Source organism: Eurypyga helias, unplaced genomic scaffold, assembly GCF_000690775.1.
Source record: "Eurypyga helias isolate BGI_N326 unplaced genomic scaffold, ASM69077v1 scaffold255, whole genome shotgun sequence".
Taxonomy (NCBI): domain Eukaryota; kingdom Metazoa; phylum Chordata; class Aves; order Eurypygiformes; family Eurypygidae; genus Eurypyga; species Eurypyga helias.
The window spans coordinates 1-22,577 of NW_010250594.1; the positions used below are offsets into that span (position 1 = coordinate 1).

The 22,577-nt window shown below is 48.4% G+C and overlaps 1 protein-coding gene across 1 annotated transcript; it reads left to right on the forward strand.

The window, feature by feature from the left end:
* Positions 1-4: 4 nt before the first annotated feature.
* Positions 5-16,540, forward strand: LOC104509677 (GMP reductase 1-like; the record flags this gene model as incomplete). The annotated part of the gene is made up of 3 exons (XM_010151706.1): positions 5-53; positions 6,243-6,402; positions 16,360-16,540. Coding segments are annotated over 3 exons (390 nt in total), but the record flags the coding sequence as incomplete, so codon positions are not given.
* Between the last annotated feature and the right edge of the window lie 6,037 nt (positions 16,541-22,577).

Below are 22,577 nucleotides of genomic sequence, written 5' to 3' on the forward strand. Positions count from 1 at the left end.
CTCTGTGCAGGATGGAGGATGCAGCTGCCCGGGAGATGTCGCCAAAGCGTTCGGTAAGGACAGCCCGCCGCCCCGCACCCGCCCGGCCCCGCACTGCCGCGCCACCCGTTTGTACTCCGCCACGGCCCTCCCTGTGGGTGACCCCAGTGAAATTAATACACCCGACGTGAATTTGCACTTTGCACCTGGCAGTCCAAATTCTGCAGCACAAAACATGCAGCCGGTCAAAGTCCTGTTTAGAAACTATCTGCCAGGTGTGCATGGGATGCAGCCTCTGGGACAGTAATGCAAAGAAAACTGGTAAGGGTTTCTTCTGAGTAGGGTTCAGAGATGCCTGTAGCAATGCCAGATCTTGCTGACCTGGGCCTTGAATGAACAAAGAGATAGTGGAATGTGTGTTGGACAGAAGAACAAAATGAAAAGGCAGGCCAGATCCCTGGAGATGTTCTTGGGATCAGCCATCCACTTGAAGAGATGAGATTTTATTTATACTGTAGCCCCTAGAGCTGAGCAGATGTCTAAAACATTGAAGTTAATAATTAACAGGTTTTGCTCTCATGCCTATAGCTTCAGTGAATTGCACCAGCTCTTGCTGATAGAATAGAGAATTTAATCTGTGAGTGTTTTCTGTTGGGCATGAAAGTTACATCCCTGGTGTTGCTGGAGGATGTCAAGGTCAGGATTGTCACTTAGCCATGACCTTGTTGCAGCAGCATGTGTGAACCTGGCACTAAGCACATCCTGCGCTGACAGGACATTTAAAGGTAGTCCCCTACCCCCCACAATGCCAGACCCTTTGGAGATGTCACACTGGGGTAATAGCTGGAATACAATGGGACAGCACCATGCCTCATTGAGATTTCAGGGTGGTATGATACATGTGATACCTCCTTACGATACAGCATGTCTGCTTGGCAGTAAGCTTTGCAAGTATGGAAAGCAGGGGCAGGCCTAAACTCAGATTACAGACGTGCCAAGGAAAACTCTGGGTGTCCTGGAAAGGTTGAAACCAAAATCTGCCTTCTGAGTTTGCAGACAACTCCTGGCTTTAGACAGGTCAGATGACAGGAAGGCTTAATCAGAGAATTTTAAGCACAGCCGTGGAGTGATTGCTACCAGCGAGAAATCTGCACAGTCACAGGATTTCACATCACCCTTGCGCTACTCAGTGGGTGATGTGACGCAGGGAATAGATACTTCCAGTTGGATGATTCTGACACAGCGGCATTCACCCTCTTTGACAACAAGATTGTATTAAAAAACACGCAACCTCTCCTCAGCCCAGCCCGCTCTGACATCATGCCGCCTGTAGTGAGGCTTTTGTTCTGCCTGACTTTCTCTGGCTCCGCAGCTTGTCCAGTTCTGGCTGGTGGTGTTGCTGTTAGGAGCTTGGGAACTGTGATTGCGACCTCACTGCATTCCCAGCTGCCTGCACAGAAACCTGGCCTGGGAAAAACATCTTGATCTTCAACAAGAGCATTTCCAGAAGTTAGAACAACAGGAAGCAATTTAAAAGTATTTAAGATGTTTTCCTTTGTGATGTTTATAGCAAGTCTGAAGGGTCCTTCTAGTCTCTTTGGGCTGACTGAACAGAAATTGCTTGAAACCTGCGAAAGGCCTTGCTGATTGTCAGGAGGTGCTGGGATTCACAGTGGTACATGTTTGAAGGCTGCCATGGTTTGAACTTGGGGCATAGGAGCATCAGAAAGCTGCGGTTATATTGGTGGTAGTCCTGCTCTGACAGGAGGCCAGACAGATCAGTCTGACCTGCATGTCACAGGTGCAGGGCTGGAACGGATAGAGATTACCCTGAGGCAATCAACTTACATATCTGGTTACGTATAATTGAGGTAGACACACTGTGGACATGTGATTAGCTGGAGCCAGGTGTGCATTTCTCAAAGGTGGGTGGCAAAATAAGCTTCTAGGTAACGTTATTACTGTCAGTGTTTATGGAATGCTATCGAGGTGATTGGCTAAGGGAACCACGTAGAAGTTAGCTTCCATGCCCAGCATTTATCAGCATCAAAGCCTTGATCCTGATACTGAATTGTCTAGCACGGACCTCTGTGCTTGCTGGGTGCCTCTTGGGGGGAGGGGTTACATTAATATATTGGAGAGCAGAGACTGGGTGATAAAATGCACAGATGTATAATTTCACCTGGGGATGGAGGCCTTAGACAAAGCATAGACAAGAGACCCTAAGAGGACTTCTGGTTAAAGTGATTCTACTGTCTGTTTTTAGTGGATCATTGCAAAGTCTTCATGAAAGGGATGTTGAGGTGTTCATTAAAAAGCAGTGACAGAGCAACCATTTGAATCATAAAAAGTGTGAAGGAGTCACAGATGTGAAGACCAGCATTGACAGATGGCTAAAGATGTGACTGGAGGAGGCAAGTTCATATCGAGTGGATTGAGTGCAAGTGAAGAATTATGAAGAACCATGAAGAAGATGCTGAGAAGCTTTACAAGCAGAAGGTGACACCATTGGCTGGTGTCAGGAGTCAGAGGCAGATTGGGCATTTTGGCAGAGGGGAAGCAAGGTAGAAGTGTTATTTTAAAAGGCAAGGAACAGAGAAGCATTGACGGTGAGGGACAGAAATGCTGGGAGTGACAGGTACTTTGGGAGAGCCTGCTGGAATTCTGGAACTGTTGGATGGGAACCTAGTATGGATTTGGTAAGCTGAAGATGTCACTGCCATCTGGGTATTTGACATGATAATGGAAAAGATGTAGGTTGATCAGGAAGAAAAGAGGTGTTTTGATGCAGGAATGAGGGAAAGCATGAAAGAACTTTGTGTTGGGTTCATAGATGGTTCACATAGCTGCACCCTTGGAAAGGCTGATAACATGAACACATTTCTCAGAATGCCCCAGGGAGGTACTACTGTCTCCTTTTTTAAAGATGAGAAGTGAAAGCACAGAAAAACTTAAGTTCAATTGCCTGAGGTCACATGTATTTTTGTGACACAGCCAGGAACAGAATGTGCCTTTTGAATCCTACGCCAGCATCTTTAACACAATACTGCTGTTCCTTAACAGCGATGGTGAGAAGAGACACAGGAGCAGGGAAGGAAAAGGAAGGAAAAACCATGTGGAAAAGTCAACTGGGGACATATACTGGTTCCAAAATATACCTGACAGATCATAGTGGATGTGTTTTTCCTATTTGCAGCAGGTGTGTTTGTAACCTACGGTCGCAAAGGCTCGCTGGCTCAGCTGGGGCACAGGTGAATGTTGATTCCAGGGCCACCTGTGATCCCCGCAAACTGACGCTGCGTCTGCCTGGAGGGCTGCCCAGGCTACAAATCCAGGCTGATTCCAGCTGACTTTGTGCAGAGCCCATCTGGTTATCAGTAACTTGTATTATCAGGCATGCAAAAGGCATCTGAGGGTCTCCATCACGCTGAACTGTGTGAGTGCTGCGAGACTGGGCTGGGGTCAGCACACATAGTCTGTAAAGGCTTGAAAGAGAAGGCACTGTGAAATGTGAATGGGCAAAGTCAGCCCAGATACAGCCTAGGCTCAAGGGAGAAGTCAGTGCATTGAAGTTGTGTACAAAGTCTGAGCAAGCTACTTGTATGCAACATACCCCATCACATTCTGTATTATCTAGGGGGTTGATGACAGATGTTCCCAGTTATCCCCAGCCTATAAATAATGGCATGCTCTCTGTCTATACCTGAAAAGGAAAGACTGCAGCTGGGTGTTGCAAACATCACCAGTGCTTCTGGTCATAGGAAAAAATGTGCGTAAGTAAAGAAAGACCATGCTAAAAACTACAGCCTCCAGGTTGGATGTTAGCTGGGGAAGTGGTGGAACAGACTTGAAACTTTCAGACATCTTTGTAATGCTGAAGCAGGCTGGAAAGATCTGGAGAGCAGTGGAAAAGTATATTTAATATGGGCTTGTCATTCCTGGAGATGCAGGGCAGTAAGCATGTGTCATTCCAATGTTTAGACGTGCAGCGTCTGCTGTAACATAGCTCCTCTCTTCTGGAAGAGCTTGATGAATTATGTTGCAGTTTGCAAAAGTTACTCAAGTTGGATGAGTTTCAATCCTGTAATTCAAACATATTTGCTTTCCTCCCAAAATACACAGTCAGAAGAAAAATAATGAACAGATACTTAAGTGCACAGGAACCAAAATTCTGTGATTCTGAAGTGTAGATTTCATGTGACTGTTTCACATTAATAATTTGGAGGCTGAGAGACAAGACTAGAATTAGGGAACAGAGGATAGTATTGACAAGGCAAAGAGTCCAGAGTGTCCTTTGGCAGGCCTTTGACTTGTTTAAATGCCCTCTTTGAAACCTTGACCCCAAATCCATCCTTCCTTCCTCTGTTGTTTTTCTTCCACCCACGAAGAAGACATCAACTAGATTTCCCAGGGTACATTTTTTTTTTTGAAAAGGTGGAGCAAGATTGTGCCAGGTAACAACAGGAGCTCCCCACCAGTAATTGAGAATGTCTCAAAGGATAAGCGTTCCCTTGGTTTTTGGCAGGTTAATAGTAGTATCAGACGTGAGTCACATTGAGGCTTTAAAACTCAGCCATCTGAAACAAGAGAGCTCTGGAAGAATCTGCCAGGTAGCTGGCATAATAGGACACCTGAATGGGTGCCTGGCTATAAATATTGCTTGTGTTGTGCTCAGCAGCTTTGCACAAGCCTCATTTTTAATATCCATTTACCACGGACATACTGTTCCTTTCAAACAACAACCAGGCAAAGGGAGGTGAGGTGAGCAGAGCAGCTGGGTGCTCTGCTCCCCCACACGGCTGCTCGGTCTGCTCTTTGGGAAAGGGGTGGAGGGGGGAAACTGGCATTTGTAAATCAGTGCACACTCCACGGTTGTCATGTATTCTAAGATCAAAATATTCCCAAATTCAGGTTTGTGTAGAGAGCGTTTAAACAGATGGCAGAAGCAGAGCAGATTTGATAATGATTTCACTTACTCCAGATTTCAAGGTCCAGTGCTATTGTTTGGAGAGTGATAGAGATCAGAGCAAATCCTAATGCCAGACTTACCTAGCCTGGGCTCTCCCCAGAGTTCAGATATGTTCGTAACAGGATGGGGTTTGTTCAGGCTCATCTGCTTTCTATGAAGTGGGGTTTATAGCCCTGTTCTTTTGCCAGTTCTGGGAAGAAGCTGGGCAGAGGGGAGGCCTGTTCTGACACACAGGCATTGAAGAAGCAAAGAGTCAGAATAGGAAAATGCTTTGTTTCAGGGATGGGTGGCCACAGGCTCATAACAGAGTAAAAGCCAAACTTTTCCGAGCAAGACTAGATTTGCCAAGATATCACAGGAGGAGCTGCTGGTGGAATCGTTCCAGCCCAGCTGGAAATATTGGAAATCACAGTTGAAAATCAAGAGTGATTCCAAAAACCTTCTTCCTGATCTTACTCCCAGTGGAATTGATTTCATGATTTGCAAAGCCAGGGGAGATGGACAGACTGAACAGGCATGACTGACTATTCAGTGTTGTAATTCAGTATCTGGAACATATTTAGTATTTGTAGCTGTGGGTTAGACCTGCTTTGTGGTGAATGCTGAGAACCACAGAACGCATGGGTGGTGGTCCTTGGCCCAGCCTTTTTAAACAACAGGAATCGAATGCAGACCCATCCAGATCTCTTCGACAAGGGATCACCCAGACCTATACTGAATACATATGGCTGATGGACTTGCAAAATCCATCATTTCATTAAAAACCCTACTTGTTTAATGTGGGTGTTGGAAGGAATACATTACATTGATGAATATGCCTTCTTTCAGGGCACATTCTCACATTCTAAGCCTGTAGCTTAGAAAGGTCTGGAAGCAGGAATTGTCCTCTTCAATGTACAGCACTGAGCTCAACAGGTACCAGCCCTGTGGTTAGGGCTTCTGCCTACTGCAGTCACAACAGTAGTTGATAAGGAACTGTGCTCAGATGCCATTATGAAGTAAAGGATTAAAACTGAATTTGAAAACAAAGAGTATTGGGTGGAGTAGAATAATTATATCCTTTTCATCAAAACAGGAAAGAATTTTTTTCCATTTCAGATACCAGAGAAATACAATTCAGTGTGTATCAGTTCTTCAGTAAAGGATTTCTTCCAAGTTTGCTGCGTCTGTTACAAGAGGGGACTCTCCATACCAAACTATTTAGGGCTGGCTATTGTTTTTGGAGGCCACTGTGTTCTTGCTTTGTCTTTCACCCTCTTCTCTGCTTTCTTACATGCCACTTTTCTGATCCCAGGAGCTGGTGCTGATTTTGTCATGCTGGGAGGAATGTTTGCAGGCCATGACCAGTGTGCTGGAGAGATTATGGAAAAGAATGGCAAGAAGATGAAACTCTTCTATGGAATGAGCTCTGATACAGCCATGAAGAAGCATGCAGGAGGGGTGGCTGAATACAGGTATGAATTCCACACAGGGGCAATTGCAGTAAGCCATCCATCCAGTAACTTCTGGAGCGGAATTGTGCAAAAGGCATCTGTTGGAAACAGGCCCATGCCTCTATTCCCATTTTGAAAGCTGGTACCAGCACTGAATGGCAGTAGATCTGAGGGAGGGATGACATCAAGGGGGAGACAGGGAGAAGGAGCTGGGGGTGCCTAGCTGAGAACATCCATATTCACTCGGTTGCAGCCAGACCAGTGTGCTGTTTCTGCAGCACTAGCTGCACCGTCTGGGAAGTCATTAGGCACTGTTCTGATTTATGAGTCGCTCGGGATATGTGTGAACTAAATGCTGGAACATGGCATACCAGGCTTCAGTTTCTGGCCCTCTGCTTGTCCAGGTTGGTTGTCCTGTTGGTGTGTGTGTTTCTGGCTGGCTCACGTGCTCCCTTCTGTTTGCAAAAAGTGGATGCCTGGTGAATCGGCAAAGCTCAACTAGGGTTTCCCCAGTAGAGAGTTGAGTTACAGCTGTAACACTAATGAGGGCCCAGGACCTCCAAAGTGCTCAGTCACAGGCAGTAGCCCCAGGACTCCCTCCTGTGTTTTTGGACAGTTGTCTTAGACAGCAGAATCCTGCTGTACAGATTTCCCACTCCTTTTTGGGTAACAGCATCAGAGTAGCCCCAAATCATGCAGCATGCAGGAGCTTGGGTTTTGAGCTAAAATCCTCAGGGGAGACAAAAGGAAGACAGGCTTTGCAAATGAATCTCTTGCCCATTGCTACTTTACTCCAGAGAGTGCTAAGCAGTTTGACTTTTTGAAAAAGCAGATGACTCCAGAAAGCCTCTGTGACTCTTCTCTTTTGGGTGTCAGGTATATCCCCTGCCCTTAGACAATGTTGTTCTTGCATACTTCGTTAATGTTTCCTGTCTTACAGTACACACTGGTTTATTGAGGGGTCCCTTTTGATTCTTCTCCTCTGCTGGAGTAGATTCAGGCTCTGGACCTATCTGGTAAACTGCTGTTTGTAAGAGTCTCAGAGCCAGTGACCTTACCTCCTGTTCCAGACTTCAGGATTGATGGGTTTTTTGGCCTTGTCTGCTACAACTACTGCAGCATGTGGGTTTTTCCCAACCTGTCCAGTCCAGTTGCTGCCACGGGTAGGAGTTGCAGCACTGTGGAGGTGACAGTGGAGAATGTAAAGCAGAATGAGATCCACAAAACAAAGCATAATTCACACTTTGACACAGAGACGTGCTGATAGGACCATGACAGTCCCAGGAATCATGCTAGTTAGAAAGTATCTTTGATCCCACCTTCTATCCTCCAGACTGACATTGGCTCTTGTGGTGGTTTTTGTCAGCCACTTCCAAAGAGTTAAAATGCACCATAAAAATGTGCACTAGTTCACCTTGCACTTTGCAAAGTGGTAAGACACAGCCTACTTCAGAGCACGTACACCCATCCCTGCAATGGGCAAGGACATCTTAAACTACATCAGGTTGCTCAGAGCCCCATCCAACCTAACCTTGAATGTTTCCAGGGATGGGGCATCTACCACCTCTCTGGGGAACCTGTTCCAGTGTTACATCACCCTCAGTGTAAAGAATTTTGTCCTTATATCTAGTCTAAATCTACCCTTTTTTAGTTTAAAACCATTACCCTTTGTCCTATCCGCTACAGGCCTGGCTGAAAAGTCTGACCCCATCTTGCTTATAAAGCCCCCTTCAGGTACTGGAAGGTGCTTTGAGTTCTCCCTTGAAGCCTTCTCTTGTCCAGGCTGAACAAGCCCAACTGTCAGCATTTCTTCATAGGAGAGGTGCTCCAGCCCTCTGAGCATTTTTCTGGCCTTCCTCTGGACTCACTCCAGCAGGTCCATGGCTTTCCTGTTCTGAGGGTTCCATAGCTGGACGCAGTACTCCAAGTGGGGTCTGACCAGAGCAGAGTAGAGAGGGAGAATCACTTCCCTTGACCTGCTGGCCACACTTGTTTTGAGGCAGCCCAGGATATAGTCAGCTTTCTGGGCTACTAGTACACGTTGCCAGTTCATGTCCATCTTTTTGTCCACTGTTACCCCCAAGTCCTTCTCAGCAGGGCTGCTCTTAATCCCTTCATCCTCCAGCCTGTATTGATACTTGAGTGTGGCCCTGACTCAGGTGCAGGACCTTGCACTTGGCCTTCTTGAACCTCCTGAGGTTCACATAGGCCCACTTCTGGAGCTTGTCCAGATCCCTCTGTATGGCATCCCATCCCTCAGGTGTGTCAACTGCACCACTCAGCTTGATGTCGTCTGCAAACTTGCTGAAGGTGCACTCGATCCCACTGGCTATGGCATTGAGGAAGATTCTAAATTATTAAGAGCTCTTAGACTGTAATAATAATGGCAGTTAAGGAAGGCCAGTGGTAGACATTGTGCAGGAGACACCTGGAGACAAATGTAGTCATGAACTTTCCTGGTCTGGCAGAAAACTCAGGCTCCTTAAAAGAGAAGCTTATATGAAAATTGAGAAAAAGAGATCTTGTGGACACTGCTCTTACCTGATATTCTGTGGCTAGTAGATACAGTCTAGTTCACTACTGCTTTCTGAGGAAGACTTCTGAAGAGGAGCAAATCAGTTGGACATAGGGGTGAGAAATGATAATGGAGAGTTTTTTGAGGGAGAAAAGCTTGTGATGCGTTTTGGGAAATTCCAAGGCCATTTGTTTTTGCAGGAAAAAAGGTATTTCCTAGCAAGCAGAAACATACAGTGAATACTGCAGTTTGAGGAGACCATGTATCTCTTTGGCAAAATCTGTTTTGGCAGTTTTTAAATCCTGGATTTTTCTGCATCTAAATAGGATGAAAAGAGGCCAGAGATAACTTTACTTTCTGCCTGAGGATGTACGTGTCTTTCCTGAGTGGAGTGTACCCTTCCTACTTTACCTGATCCCATGTACCTCTTCCTGGGTCTCCAAGCAGAAGCTAGTGATCAACGTGCAAGTGATTTTTTTTAATTATTTTTTTTTTAAATCTCATTTGGGGCTGCATCTGTACCAGTTAAAAGCACCATTATCTGCAGGTATCTGGCTGAGGACAGCCAGTGGATTGCTTAGGGGAGCCACCCACGTGGCTGGTTTTCCACCTGCTTGACCTGCTGTACTCTTCTGGCACTGCAGCTTCAATGTGCTTTTGCTTTCAAACACAACTCTTCATTCGCAGAAGAGCGAGCTGCGTAAGACTCCATCTGCATCTGAGACAAGCTGAAGTGATGCACCAGAAGGATGTGCTGCATACCTATGAGCTTCTGTTCACTCTGGGTCCATATGCCAATTCCCAGAAACAGTATACAGTTTGGGGTCTTTTTTTTGTCCCTCAGCAAATCTGCCTGTCACCAAAGCCTCTGAACAAATGGTCTGAGAGGACAACACTAGTAATTATCTCAAAAGTTGCAGCTACCAGTTACACAGAGGTGCTGGCAACCTTTTATCTGAACTGTGCTAACTTACTCTCCTTTGCTACCCTGTGCTTGTGTCAGCTGGAGTGTGGGAAAGGCCTGGTTGCTGGTCAGTCGTGTAGTTAATGGCAGCTCCCTGAAAGACCACAGAACAGCCCAAGCATGCTGCATGGCTCTCAGTGCAGCACAGTCTTGTAGGACCTGACCTGGCCACCACAGAGCTGGTGGAAGTTGCAGGAAAGGTTTGGGAAAGCTCGCTGTACAGTGGGACAAAGGACTAAGGCAACTGTTAAATACTGCTCCACCTAGTTGTGTGCGTGTGATCTGCAACAAAATTTATTGCCATCAGGAGAATTAATTGACACTGGTCCCCCTTAAAAATGAGATAAAGTGAAAGTATTACGTCTTATGGGAGTAAAGCATGTACACAAAGGCGCTGTGTTTGGCTCTGCCTAGGTAGACCCTTTCAATTCCTTACGGGCAATACTACACACATTCTGCTTGATCCGTAGCTGTATTTTGATTTGCATCCTGATTTTAGAGTCTCCCTGGGGATCAAGTTCTGAAACCTCTCAGCAACAAGGGAGTGGAAGCATAATCTGAAATGTTTAGTCCCTGTTGAGATACTGCCTTTTTCTGCCACTAATAGGTAACACAGGAGGAGTCCCCCAGTCTACTGCTAGCTACATCAGCTCTAAACATGAAATCTGTAATCCTTGGCTGTTAACTGTGAAGGAGCCAATTCCCATCTTGTTCATGTTGCAGCCACGACACCGAGCTGGCTACCCATACCGGCCTTGGTCTTGGTCTTGCTTGGCCGGTCCCAGCCTGAGGCTGGTTTTAAAATAGAAACTGTTAGTTATCCAGCACTGTAAATGTGCTGGGCACTGAAGGGGCGGTTGGGAACAGGGCTAGGCTTTGCTCTGAATTAAACTTGCAGGAAAAGTTACAGGAAGTTTAGTTACTTCCTATTTTAGCTTAAGGCAAGCTTGAAGCAAAAGGATTCTAAGTCAGCATTTTAAATGCTGGATACCCCAAACAGGTCAAGGCAGCGGGGCTTCTTTATATGCATTTAAAAAGCCCAGCTCTAAGTCTCTATCGGTGCCCACAACAAAGCTGGTTTGTCTTTAAAAGAGCCTGAGCACTCACAACGTTTTACTCAAGCAGTGGGGAGCTCAGCGTGCTCAGCCCCCTGCAGCATCAGACTACTTGTCAGGTAACTTCATCTTCTCAAAATTACACACTTTGGCTGGAGAACCTGAGCTTCCAGCAAACAGTTAAATTAAAATTGACAGGTAAGGCGAGATGGCTGTAGCAGGAAATAAAGTCATGTGAGTAACTGTTTTTGTAATGAATATGTCAAGCTGATCCCATTTAATTTTGTATGAAATCTGTGTACCCAGTTTCATTACTTTTGTGTCATTTATATATTGTTTTCTTTTTACATTTTTACCTCCTTCCACAAGGAGCATGGATCAGAGCTGGGAATTTCTGAAAGGCATTTATTAAGTTTCTTTTACGGCAGAAAAGAAATAAGGCAAGCAGGAACAGAGACTGAACACGGTATTGTTCAGTTAGAGCCAATTTGCTTTTGTTAACCCTTCTGAGATTTCACAGGTTCTGTGTGAACACTGCAGTCTACTGTGGTCACTCGGCACTTCACAGCTGTTACTGAGCTGGGGCCTGGCACTTTATACTAACTGGAGGCTGGAATTTCAGCCACTGAGACACAATAGCACCAGCAGCAGGCTGCTACTTACTGTATGCCAAATGATACTTTTCCTGTATCCCAAATGATAGCCCAGAAGATCTTGCCTCGACTCCTGTCATTCCTTAAATGCTCCACGCGTAAGGTTGCCTCGTGCCAGGGCAGCCCGACCCCTTTATCCTGCCCCACGTTTTGCTGGGCTGAGAGAGCACCATCACATGTGCTGCCCCCCATCCAGGGTTCCCACCCACCGTGCGCATCCCTCAATGCCAGCAGCAGGCTTGAGCTGGCTGGGAGTTCCGGGGTGCACAGCGGATTGGACCCGATGCAAAAAGTGTAAAGCAAACAGCTCTGCTTTTCTATTCGCCATTCAGTGGCTAGTGAGAGACAGAGTCTCTGCTGAGAGCATCTGAGCACACCTTCCCAGCTGGGAAAGTCCCAATTGCTCCATCTTCACCTTTCTTTTCTGAAAAAGGGTTAGTTTCAGGTCATTCGGGTCAGATGAGGTGTCAGAGCTGCAAATCCCTCAGTAGTTCCTGAATGCAGCTCTCTGCCAAGTGCACCAGCTTCTGCGACACCCCTCGTAATCCACGCGTGGCCCGTGCGCAGGCATTTGTTGCAGGCAAAAGAGTCTCAACTTGGGGATTTTTTACTTAGTTTCATTTGTTGCCAACTAACACAAACCTCTAATCACTCTTGAGTCATTAAAACAAACAGGAAAGCAAACACCTTTCCGCCCCATTTTCCAGACTCACTCCACTTAAGCCAGACACCTCTCTTTGTCCTGCCATGTCTCAACTCCTTTTGCTTTCACCACAGGTCACACGGTCTGTCCCAGCTCCTTCAGTGCAGAAAGGGAGGTTGTGGTCATGTGTGCAATGGCTTCTGTCCGCCACTCCTCCTTCTTACCTGTCTTGCCTTGCTCCATCATGGGTGGTCCAGAGGCGGCAGTCCCTTTGCAGCTGTCCCTGCTCTGGCTTGGGTCAACCCAGGGACTACAGTCCCTGTGGGAGCGCACACCTTTGGCACGGAGCACCTCCCTTTGAGAGTGCACCTCCAGCTGTGTGTTTCCTCAGGCGTGTCCAGCTGTGTCTCCTCTCCCAGCGGCTGCTGCTGTTTCTTGAGCACACTTGAGCAGAGGGGCACGTGCTCCCCAGATTGGGTGAAGTTTTGGTGGCTCACACCACTTCCAGAGCCAGGTGGAACCACCTGTGACTGGCATGAAGCAGATCATGGCTTTCTCCCACGCAGGTCACACCGGCAGCCCTTGTTACCCAAACTCTACCGTTTTTGCCCAACACAGCCCCCACGCATGTAACAACTGGGTGCTCATATAAATTAACTGGGTGCCTGTTGCATTGACAAATCGGGTGCTCACGCATGTACTGAGGGGTTGCTTGGGCAGTAATTATTTAGGCATGCATGCATGAACTAACAGGATGCTTATGCATAAATTTATTCAGTGCTCATGCATCAATTAATTTGGCACTCACACAAGAACACAGCAAGCCCTGCAATTTTCAGCCTGCAGGGCACATAGATAATTCTTTGAAATACACTATGAACTCTTTGAACATCATCACAATCTTAATGTACATCAGTTATAAACTCCACTCCTCCTCACTCCGGACCAGACAGTAGGGATCAATACTGTACACTTACCCAAATGTCACGCCTCCATCCTAAGCACCATGCTGAAGGGGTTAACATCACCGTTTGGTTATATACCCATCACAGACCCCACCCCTGGACCAGACTACACCAGTCACTAGTGCAGCAGCAGGTGCATGTGCTTACTAAAATTCCACCTGCTCTCTCTCCCCTGAGCAGATGACAGAACTCATCAGCACAGTCTGGGCAACAGTTCCCTGTTACAAACTCTACCCCTTTCCCCTGGGGACTAGAGTAATGTTAACTAGACTTAAGGTTAACACAGCCTGAATATATACCCATCACAAACTTCACCCCCCTCATCCCTGTGGACACGACTGCAGAGGTTAATATTACAGCAGTTTGAGCACATGCTTATTACAAACTTCACACCTTGTTTCTGCAAAACACATAGCCAAGAAGGCCCCAACAGACTGAATACAGACCCATTACCAATTTCACCTCTTGTCCCTGTGGACCCCTATCAGGGCTAAGATCATCATAATCTGGATACTTACTACAGATTTTAGGACTCGACCCTTCAAAACCAACAACCAAGAACATAACAGCCGTTGAGGTTATTCACTGTGCTTTAGCATAAAGGTACATGCTAAAGATCGTACAAGCAGAAAAATTACTACAACTGCTGAAAGTGCTGGTAGGGTCAAGAGTTGGGGAGCCGCAGGGCTTCATTTACATCTGAAAGGGGGGTGGGTGAACAGTGTTCACATGCTGCGGGCGTGGGCATTTCTATGTCTGGGGAGTAAGATGACGCACCACACAGCTTCGCTCCCTTGGGGCTTGCTCCACAGCAGTGACACCGTTAACTCAGCTCAGACCTTTCTGCTGCTCTTGCAGTTGCTTAACTCACAGTTCTAGATTTCTGTCCCACTTCCTTATCCTTCTGGAACATCCATTATTTCCAGCCTGTAGGGTGTGCGCATGAAGAATTTTCAGCCCCTTTCGACACTTATTTTCAAGGATAAATATAAAACTGGACATTTTCTGGGGATCTAATCCAACACCTCTCTTCCAGCATGCTTCCTGCAGTACGGTATCTATAGGTTGCTCCTTGATCAACAGGACATCCCACCAACTTATCAGCCGATACTAGAAGCGCAGTAGCAACTGTCTAGCCATCAGAGCTCTGTGGCTCATGTGAGGTTTTCACCACTTTCGTAGGCTTTGGTCTCTAAAGCCAGAAGTGTCATCCCACAAGTTCAGCTTCCTAACACCACCATAGCCACTGCAAGGGCATCTCCGAGGGGCAGTGGCTGGAAGGCACTTTCCTGTAATTCTGCTCTGAAAAAGGAACGCCAAGTGTTCATGCTCTCGGGAGCAGTGTTCCCATCTCTGCAGGGCTGCCGAACCACTGTAACTGGGGCTGCCTTTGTTTGCAGTCAGCTCTCTGCTGTCAAAACCCTGCAACTTAGGCCCCACGTGATGCCCAAGCATGAATTAACAGGGCACTCGTGTTTGAACTGATGGGCATTCATGCGTGAATTAATTGGGCTCTCATGCATGAACTGAACAGGCAGTCATGCATGAATGCAGCAAACCTTACATTTCTCACCCAGTACAGCCTGCAGAGCTCTTCAGATGGCAGGCGCTGGTAGGTAAAACTCACGCTGGTTTCCCCACGTGCCAGACATGCAGTGTCTCACACAATCTCATGGGAAGCTTCCTTGGAGGCCAAGCTGAACCTCCCGACTTTGACTGGTGGAGGTGGGCATGGCCGAAAACCAAGCTGCAGAATGGTAGCGTGACCGCTTTTGTGTCACTTTGTGGGCAAGGCCTTCTCTTCCTGCTAGCACTGGAGCTGAAAATAAGAGCCTGTGAATTCCCAGCAGCGCAGGCCCTACAACACACCCCTGAGCGCTGTGCACTCTGTGAGGTAGCAGTGGTACGTGTATCTTCCACTGGCCGCTTACTACAGTGTTTATTTAAGAGTTTCAAGAGTCAATCACTCATCAGCTGTAGGGAGATTAATCATGGTTCCTTACGCACATGGCGTATTAGCACTTCTCCTTTATTGTCTCCCCAAGGCTTTGACCTCACATTTAAACTAACAGAATGAAATATAGGCAGGCTCACACTGAAGTACCTCCACAGAGCTGCTGTGGCTGTTGTTAATGATTTGCAAATGGAGCCTCCAGACAGGCATGCCCTTCCTTCTTGCCCTATCCCCTAGACAACTTGTTTAAGGAAGAAGTAAATAAAGCCACATTAACAACAATGACAGATCCCTGCTGCGACTTCTGCCGCCATTTTGCAGGGGAAAAGGAGAGCGGTCCCCTTTCCCCCCTCCCCAAGGCATACCTCTCCAAAGGAACTCGCGTGCCCTGCAGACCAAGCTTGCTCTGAAGCCTAGTGAGAGCAGCTGGTAATGGGAGACCTCTGCTGCAGGAGGCTAAAGGAAGCTGAAGGGGAAGGAGTGAAAGTTACTTGCCTGGATTCCTCCATCGTGCAGCTCTTCAGATGTGCTTCTGGGAACAGTGCAGTCTGTGCTGGCGTGTGCCCGTACTTGACAGTAGTCACAGTGCTGCTGTTTTTTCTGGCCTTTTTGCCTGTCTCTGAACTGTGCTAGCTCACCATTTAGCTGCCGGCGACAGCACTGCAGCAGGTTTCCATTACAGGTTTCCCACAACAGGATTCCTACTCCATCTCTCTGGGTTCTGGAGGCTGGTAGGAGACAGCTGGAGCATTTCTGTCTGTGTCTGACCAGTGACATGGGACAGAGCCCAGGGCTGTGAAGCCTCTGTAGAGCTGTGCTGAGTAGTGTCTGCTGAGAACCGGCTCCACCATTTCTGCAAGTTGCCTGAGCCTGGCCATTCCTTACGCTTTGAGCTTGCAAGTCTCAAGGTCAGATTTACCTTTCAATAAACCTGGAAGCTTCACATGCCTGTAAGCAGATGGTGGATGGGTGGAAGGAGCAGATCTGGAACTACACTCATGGGATATTGGGGCATCTACAAAATTTGTCTGCTTCCGGTTCCCATTATGGGCAGTGGCTGGAGCTGAGGCATTTCGGTGCTGGAGAGCACCAAGCAGCAGCAGGCGAGCCAGCAGTGAAGCTGGGGCGGTGTTTGTGAGGTACAGGGTGTTAAGCTCCACATTCCTCCAGTAAACACGCCGTTATGTTTTGCCTCCGTAAGTCAATGCAGTAACCAATCTCTTCTCCAGGGCTTCGGAGGGCAGAACTGTGGAGGTACCGTACAGAGGGGACGTGGAACTCACCATCCTGGACATCCTTGGGGGGCTGCGCTCCACCTGCACCTACGTGGGAGCTGCCAAACTCAAGGAACTGAGCAGGAGAACAACGTTTATCCGGGTCACCCAGCAGCACAGCCAGGTCTTCTCTTAGCCCAGGACTGGGGGGCTGGAGAGAGAGGGGTGGGGGAGAGGAGCAGGAAGCGTTGCTGTTTTGTTTTGCTTTCTCCTCCATGTTGTGTTAGTGATAAACTCCTCTCTCTCGGAATGGCAGTGTCATTGGGGAGGCTATGGCTGGGGTTTGGAAGGGGAAAGTTGTGCTTTTAACACAGTGCCATTGGTTCAAAACGCAACAGCCTCATCCTCTGTTGTTGTGCCTGTTTTAACTTTCAGACAACATTTCTTCACCTGTTTTTTCTCTGATAAATAGTTGCTGAAACCTCAGTTAACAAAGAATTGGCTCAATTAACAAAGACATGGCCGTTAGGCCTGCACACATACACACATTCCCTTTTTTAAGACTGACCTGTCCGCTACCAGCGCTTCTGCCAGCGCACCCTCCAGAAACTGCAGGCTGGGAGAGAAAAAGATGCAAAGAATTGTGTGGCAAAATCAAAAAATCAAATTCTCCTAGTCTTTGTTCTGGCAAAAGGATGCATGTTTGTGGCACGACTGCCAGCCTGCAGAAGGTCAGAGGTGGGTGGTGGATGAGGCCTGGCTACTGGTGACTTTGTACTGTGAGGATAAAAATGCCAGATCTCTTTCACTCTCAGTTCCGAGGGCTGGTGCTGCTGTTCTTACTTACATCTCCCTGTTCAATGGACTCGGAGCTGAATGTAGCCAACCTGTGCTGCTCCCCCTGCCCCCGTCTGGGGAGAGCGTTCAGGAGAAAACGTCTCAGAGCTTGCCTGCTTTCTCGTGCATGCAGTTATTGAATCACCTGGGTTCCTGCTTCTACCTGCTCCCTGTGAACAGATTTGTAAGAAAGACGCTGAAACTCGGCAGCAGTAACCCCACCAAGGGGGGGTTTCTCTGCAGCCCTCCCTGTTCCCTTGCTTGTTCATACCCGTTTAGCAAAGATGCAAAAATGCCAGGCATTGTCTGTGGCCAGGTGAATGAGGCCGAGGGATCAAACTCACTTTTGGTTATTTGGTACCGCTCCTTTGCAGTCCGTGACGCCACAAAAAGAGTGCTTTCAGCTGAACAGCCTGACTGCAAGATGCTCTGGGCTGAGATGGAGTTAAAGCATTTGCTCAGAAGGCAGTAATGAATGTTTAAGGCTGGGTAACACTTTAATAAAGTGTAATAGTCCACTAATTAATTGATAAATCACAATGAAATTTCTTTGGAAATACACCTCCCGTCCACATAAATGCCACAGTAGCTCGTTATGACAAATGATGTAAAAGTCAGCGCCAGTGAATTAATAACGCTTGGCCACTTACTTTAAAGTGCTGCTGGGATCGTGATACAGCTGATGTTGTTTCAGTACTTCAGAGTCTTACTTTCCCCTCCGGTAGATACCTGTGGAAAGAGGCAGGATTCCTTTGAAAAGCAAGAGAGTGATCAGTAGGAAGAGGAATAGCAAAGAGAATCCCTAGAATGAAACTCAGATGCCGGACTGCTCAAAAAGGCATGTGCAAGGATTGGTACAACTGACCATGCAGAGGAGCAAATCTGGGCTTCAAGCTGATCCCTGGTGTTTTAAAGCGTGTTGTGCACATCAGAAAAAGCACAGAATATCTTCCAAGTAGCCTGGTATTTTAAATGTCTTCCATTTAAGAAGTAGAACATAATTTTTAATTACGGTGCAACCCGTTCCGCTGCTTTGGCAGTGACTGAGGGCCTTAAGGTGAGCACAGACTAAGCTTGTGCTGGCTTTGAGGACCATTTGTCCCACCCACATACCGTAAATGAACCTGAAGGCAGGGGAGAAGCAGGCCCTGTGAATAAAGGACCTGAGCTCTCTTCCCTCCAGCCCGAAAGCATCACATGAAGAGGTTGCGGAGCTGCTTTACCGCAAACCTTGCGTGGGCCACGTACTGCTCTCAGCTGCACAAGTCCAGAGTATGGGCAGCGTTAGTACTCTGCATCAGCATGGCTGTAGGAGGTCACCGTTCCTTTGTTTAGGTGATGCGAAGGGTAGGGGTCCCCAGGCAAATGAACACCGCCGTCGGGAGTGGGGTCAGGCCTCGTGGTGCAGGCCTGGCCGCTGGTGTGTCTCCGCACTCGTGCCTTCACAGGTGGGCAGCGCAGCCGTCTGCTGGGCTCGCACCCACTCTCGCTCGTGCTTTTCTACTTTTTTTAGCTACATTTCCAAAGGGAATTTAAGAAATGCATATACATGGAAAAACATACATATTTGTAAACATTTTTGAACAGGATGGTACGCACACTGAAGGGAGTAGCTTCGTGGCTTGTCTTTGGAACGGTCTCTTTTCCAAAGGGCGGGTGCAGGGGGCAAGGGGGGGCTGCCCCTCCGCGGGTGTGGCAAGCGTGTCGCCTCCTCCCCAGGCAGGCTGCACGCTGACACAGCCAGCCTGGCCGGGGGCCACTCTGACACCCGCCTGCCTTCCCCTTTCGCCCGACCCTCAGGCTGACTGAGAGGAAAGGATGGGGATAGGCTAATCTTAGATTGTCCCTGAGTTCTCCAGACTGTGAACGACACTGTTGCTTAGAATAGTTACTGGTAAAGTTTTGACTTAGGGCATTTGGATTTCAAAATAGCAGGTCTTACCATCATTTTGATAAGCAGCATCTTTAATTTCTATTTCATTTTCTCCTCCTCTCTCCAAAGGGAGCGGGAGAGAGAAATTGGCTGCAGAAAGGCTGAGCTGGTGGTACGTCTGCATCTCGCCCGAAGTTACATGCGAGTTCTGTTCAGGGATAACCCTCAGCTGTGCCAGCGCTCGCCGCAGACGCTGTACATGCCCAGCTCTCGGACAGGCTGGGAAATGGAAAAAAAGATGAGCTTGAGCCCTCCTTTAACAGCCAACCCTGCGCTGTAGTAGTTGCCCTTAACCTCCACTTAGCCCCAGGCCCTGTGCCCTGCTCAAGCCCGCTGCTGCTCTCGCGGGGAGGGAGCCGGGGGCGTGCTCCACTTGGCAGGGTGGTCCACGCAGAGACCACGGCCACTGACAAACGCCACGTGCCATTTGTGGATCTACCTCACCTGCGCATTTAACAGGTTCTCCGTTACTTGGTGTCCTTCTGTGGGTAATGAAATCTGTGCTTAGTGTAGAGTGAGTCTGTGTATCCAGGTCATCTTGAGCCCTACCACCCCATCCTGTCCGGAGGAACGCTGTGAAGGTGACAGCCTGTGCTGTAGACCGAGATCGTGCCTGCTTCCCCCAACCAGGCCACTGTGAAGTTGAGCACCCGAGAGCAATGTTGAGGTTCGCCCCACTGGATCCGCTGCGATTTAGTTTAACATACCAAAGACCTACATGCAGGGATGCTGAAAAGGGCAGCATTACATCAGGAAAAGTCCATGCTGAGCATGCCCATCCCTGGCTTACTGAAACATGGACACCCCCATGCTCCCAGTCGCACGCCAGAGTCGCCATCCTGCAGCATGTTTGGCAGGGTGGGCTGGCCGGCCCTCCTGCCCATGCAGCCCGGCTTAGCTGAATGCCCCGTGGGGAGGAAGGTCTTGGCACAGCAGCAGCCTTGCTCACCCCCGAGGGACTGACTGTGGGCTGTGAGGTGGCCACTGCAGGGCCTCCTCGTAGGCCTGAGGCCAGCCTGCTGGAGGGGTGGAGCGTGGGCCAGCATCCTGCCAGATGCAGAACATGCCACGCAAGTCTCCTTTCGCTGAAAGAAACAAGTGCCATGCATCTGGAGGGGGCGCGCGCCTCCCCCGTCTGCTCGTTGGCACAGCCGGCTCACCCCCATCCGCCATGGTGCAGAGGCCTTGGCTGTGTTCTTCCGGACAGCGTCCTTCTCACCTTAGGGCACAGTGTGGGGCATCGAGTGTAGGATGGGGCCACCCTGTAAGTATGAAGAGTTGAAAGCAGGGGCAGGAGGAGCCTCCGCTTCCCACGCACAGTACGCCTGTATCTGCCTTTCAGCTAGTCAGTAGCAGGGGGGTGAGCAGGAAACGCAGCGGCAGTTAGCCAAGCCCCACCGTGTTGGGACAGGGGCTGGTGTTCTTCAGTCCCGGCCAAGATGAGGGTTTGAAGCCTTTTCTGAAGCAAGCGCTCCCTAGTTTGTACCTGTTGTGCTCCCCTGAAGGAACCGACTGGCTGCTGTAGCTGTCTGCCGCTGTACTTACGTGTCTGTCCGTCACCGCCTCCGCCCCTCCACCCGGGGGATGGTGCTTTTTAGTTGCTAATAGCAGTTTTATACCAGAAGTTCTTTGTTGGAGCCAGGAGTGCTTTCGCAGCCAGTGCCAGGTTTGGCCTTGCTTGTGTAGAAGGCGGGAAAACCCAAAAGCCAAGGCCCCAGAACAGCAGTTTGCCTTCTGCAGCAGCTAGAGCCAGCAGGGCGCTGGGAGCTGCCCCGGGAGTGGAGGGGCGGAAGCACGTCTTGGATAGATGCTGGCGCAGTTCCGTGCCCCTAAACACGTTCCGCGCCCAAGCATGGACCACCCCCCTGCAGCCTTCGCTTTGCTCGTGGCCACGCAGAAGTGTAAGCGAGCCCTCCCCAGTGTTTACCTGACGTGCTGCTTACTGGTTGACGTTGTCATGCATAGATAAGGAACGCAGAGTCCAAAACTCTTTCTTGTTGCCTGCGATAACCATGAGGCCCGTCTGCGTAACCGGCCAAAGGAGCCAATGAGCGTTTGGTGTTTCCCTGCCTCGCTCGGCCCAGCCGAGGTGGTGCCAACGATCACTCCCTCCCCTCGTGCGTAGTGATCACGCGCGCGTGCGGCACGATCGTGTACAGTGTTGAGAAGCTGTAAGCAGGAAGTTTCTGTTACGCAATAAAGAGCTTCACTCTGATGGTCTGGAGAGGGTTGGTTTTATGGCCACGGACGGGCGCGCGTGCGCGTTTCTGCGCCGTTGCGAATAAAAGCAAACGCTCTCAGGTGGCATTGCCAGGGGTGGGGCGGGGGGGGGAATAAATCCCTATTACTTCCCAAGTTACTTCCCTAGGAAAGCTCTCTCCCCTTCAGTCCTAACGCAGAAAGGCAAAACACGCGTTTGCAATTGGCACTGTTATTTTATTAGTACGAGTATACTGAAACAATAAACTTGTACTGGTATACAGACAATTTCTTAAAACAATTTTGTTCAAATTTTGAATCAAACATTGTTTTATTATAATAATGAAATAATTTCTACCTAGAAAACCTGCAAGCACCATCAAAGAAAGGGACCATAAAATTCAATAAACAGACGCGAGTGTATCCTACAAATAGACACACCACCATTAGAAAATAGAATATGAATTCTTCCTTTTTTTTTTTTAATATTTGTTTTAAAAAAGCTAGTGCAAGTACAATATTTTACACTGGAATTACAGAGAGTATGCACGCATATGGAAAAAAGTTCTCCTGTCACGATAAAAGCTCTTAACTATGTCTGTATGCACTTAAAATCTTCTCCTCTTTTCAATAAGGTGCAAAACGTTATTCCCTCCCTATTTCTCCTTTGTACTGGCCATGTCAGCTCAATTTCTCCCCAACACAAAGCTGCGATATCCCTTTTACTGGGCCTACACTAGGAACTACACTGGAAGTGTGATTTGCAACAACCCTCCTTAGTAATACCAGACGATTTAAGAAAAAAAAAAACAAACCAAAAAACCCAAAAACCCAAAATAAGACCTTAAAAACTACTGCTGCAGAATGGCCAAACCTTACCCCGGCACGGCCCAGCGCCGCTGCCGGCTGCTGGGAGCGGTGACATAGCTAGTACAAAACGATTTTCAGTAGCTCACCCGAACTGAAAAAGGTTGGGAAATCCCCCTCCCCCCCATTGCGTAACACTGCAGAAAGAACAGTGTTCAACAAGTTAATATATTATTCAAAAAAAAAAAAAGAGCAAATACATACAATTAGTGAGTTTCAACATCAGCTGACGGTCGTGAGGAGCCGTATCTATGCCTCAACGGGTTAGTAGCTTCGCTAGGAGGCCGGCCCGACAGCCGGGCCGAAGACACAGACCGAGTCACCCGTGGCCGCCCCGGCCCCTTTCTGCCCTCAGCCGCACTTTTCCAAACCCGACCGCCGCAGACAGGAGTTCGGC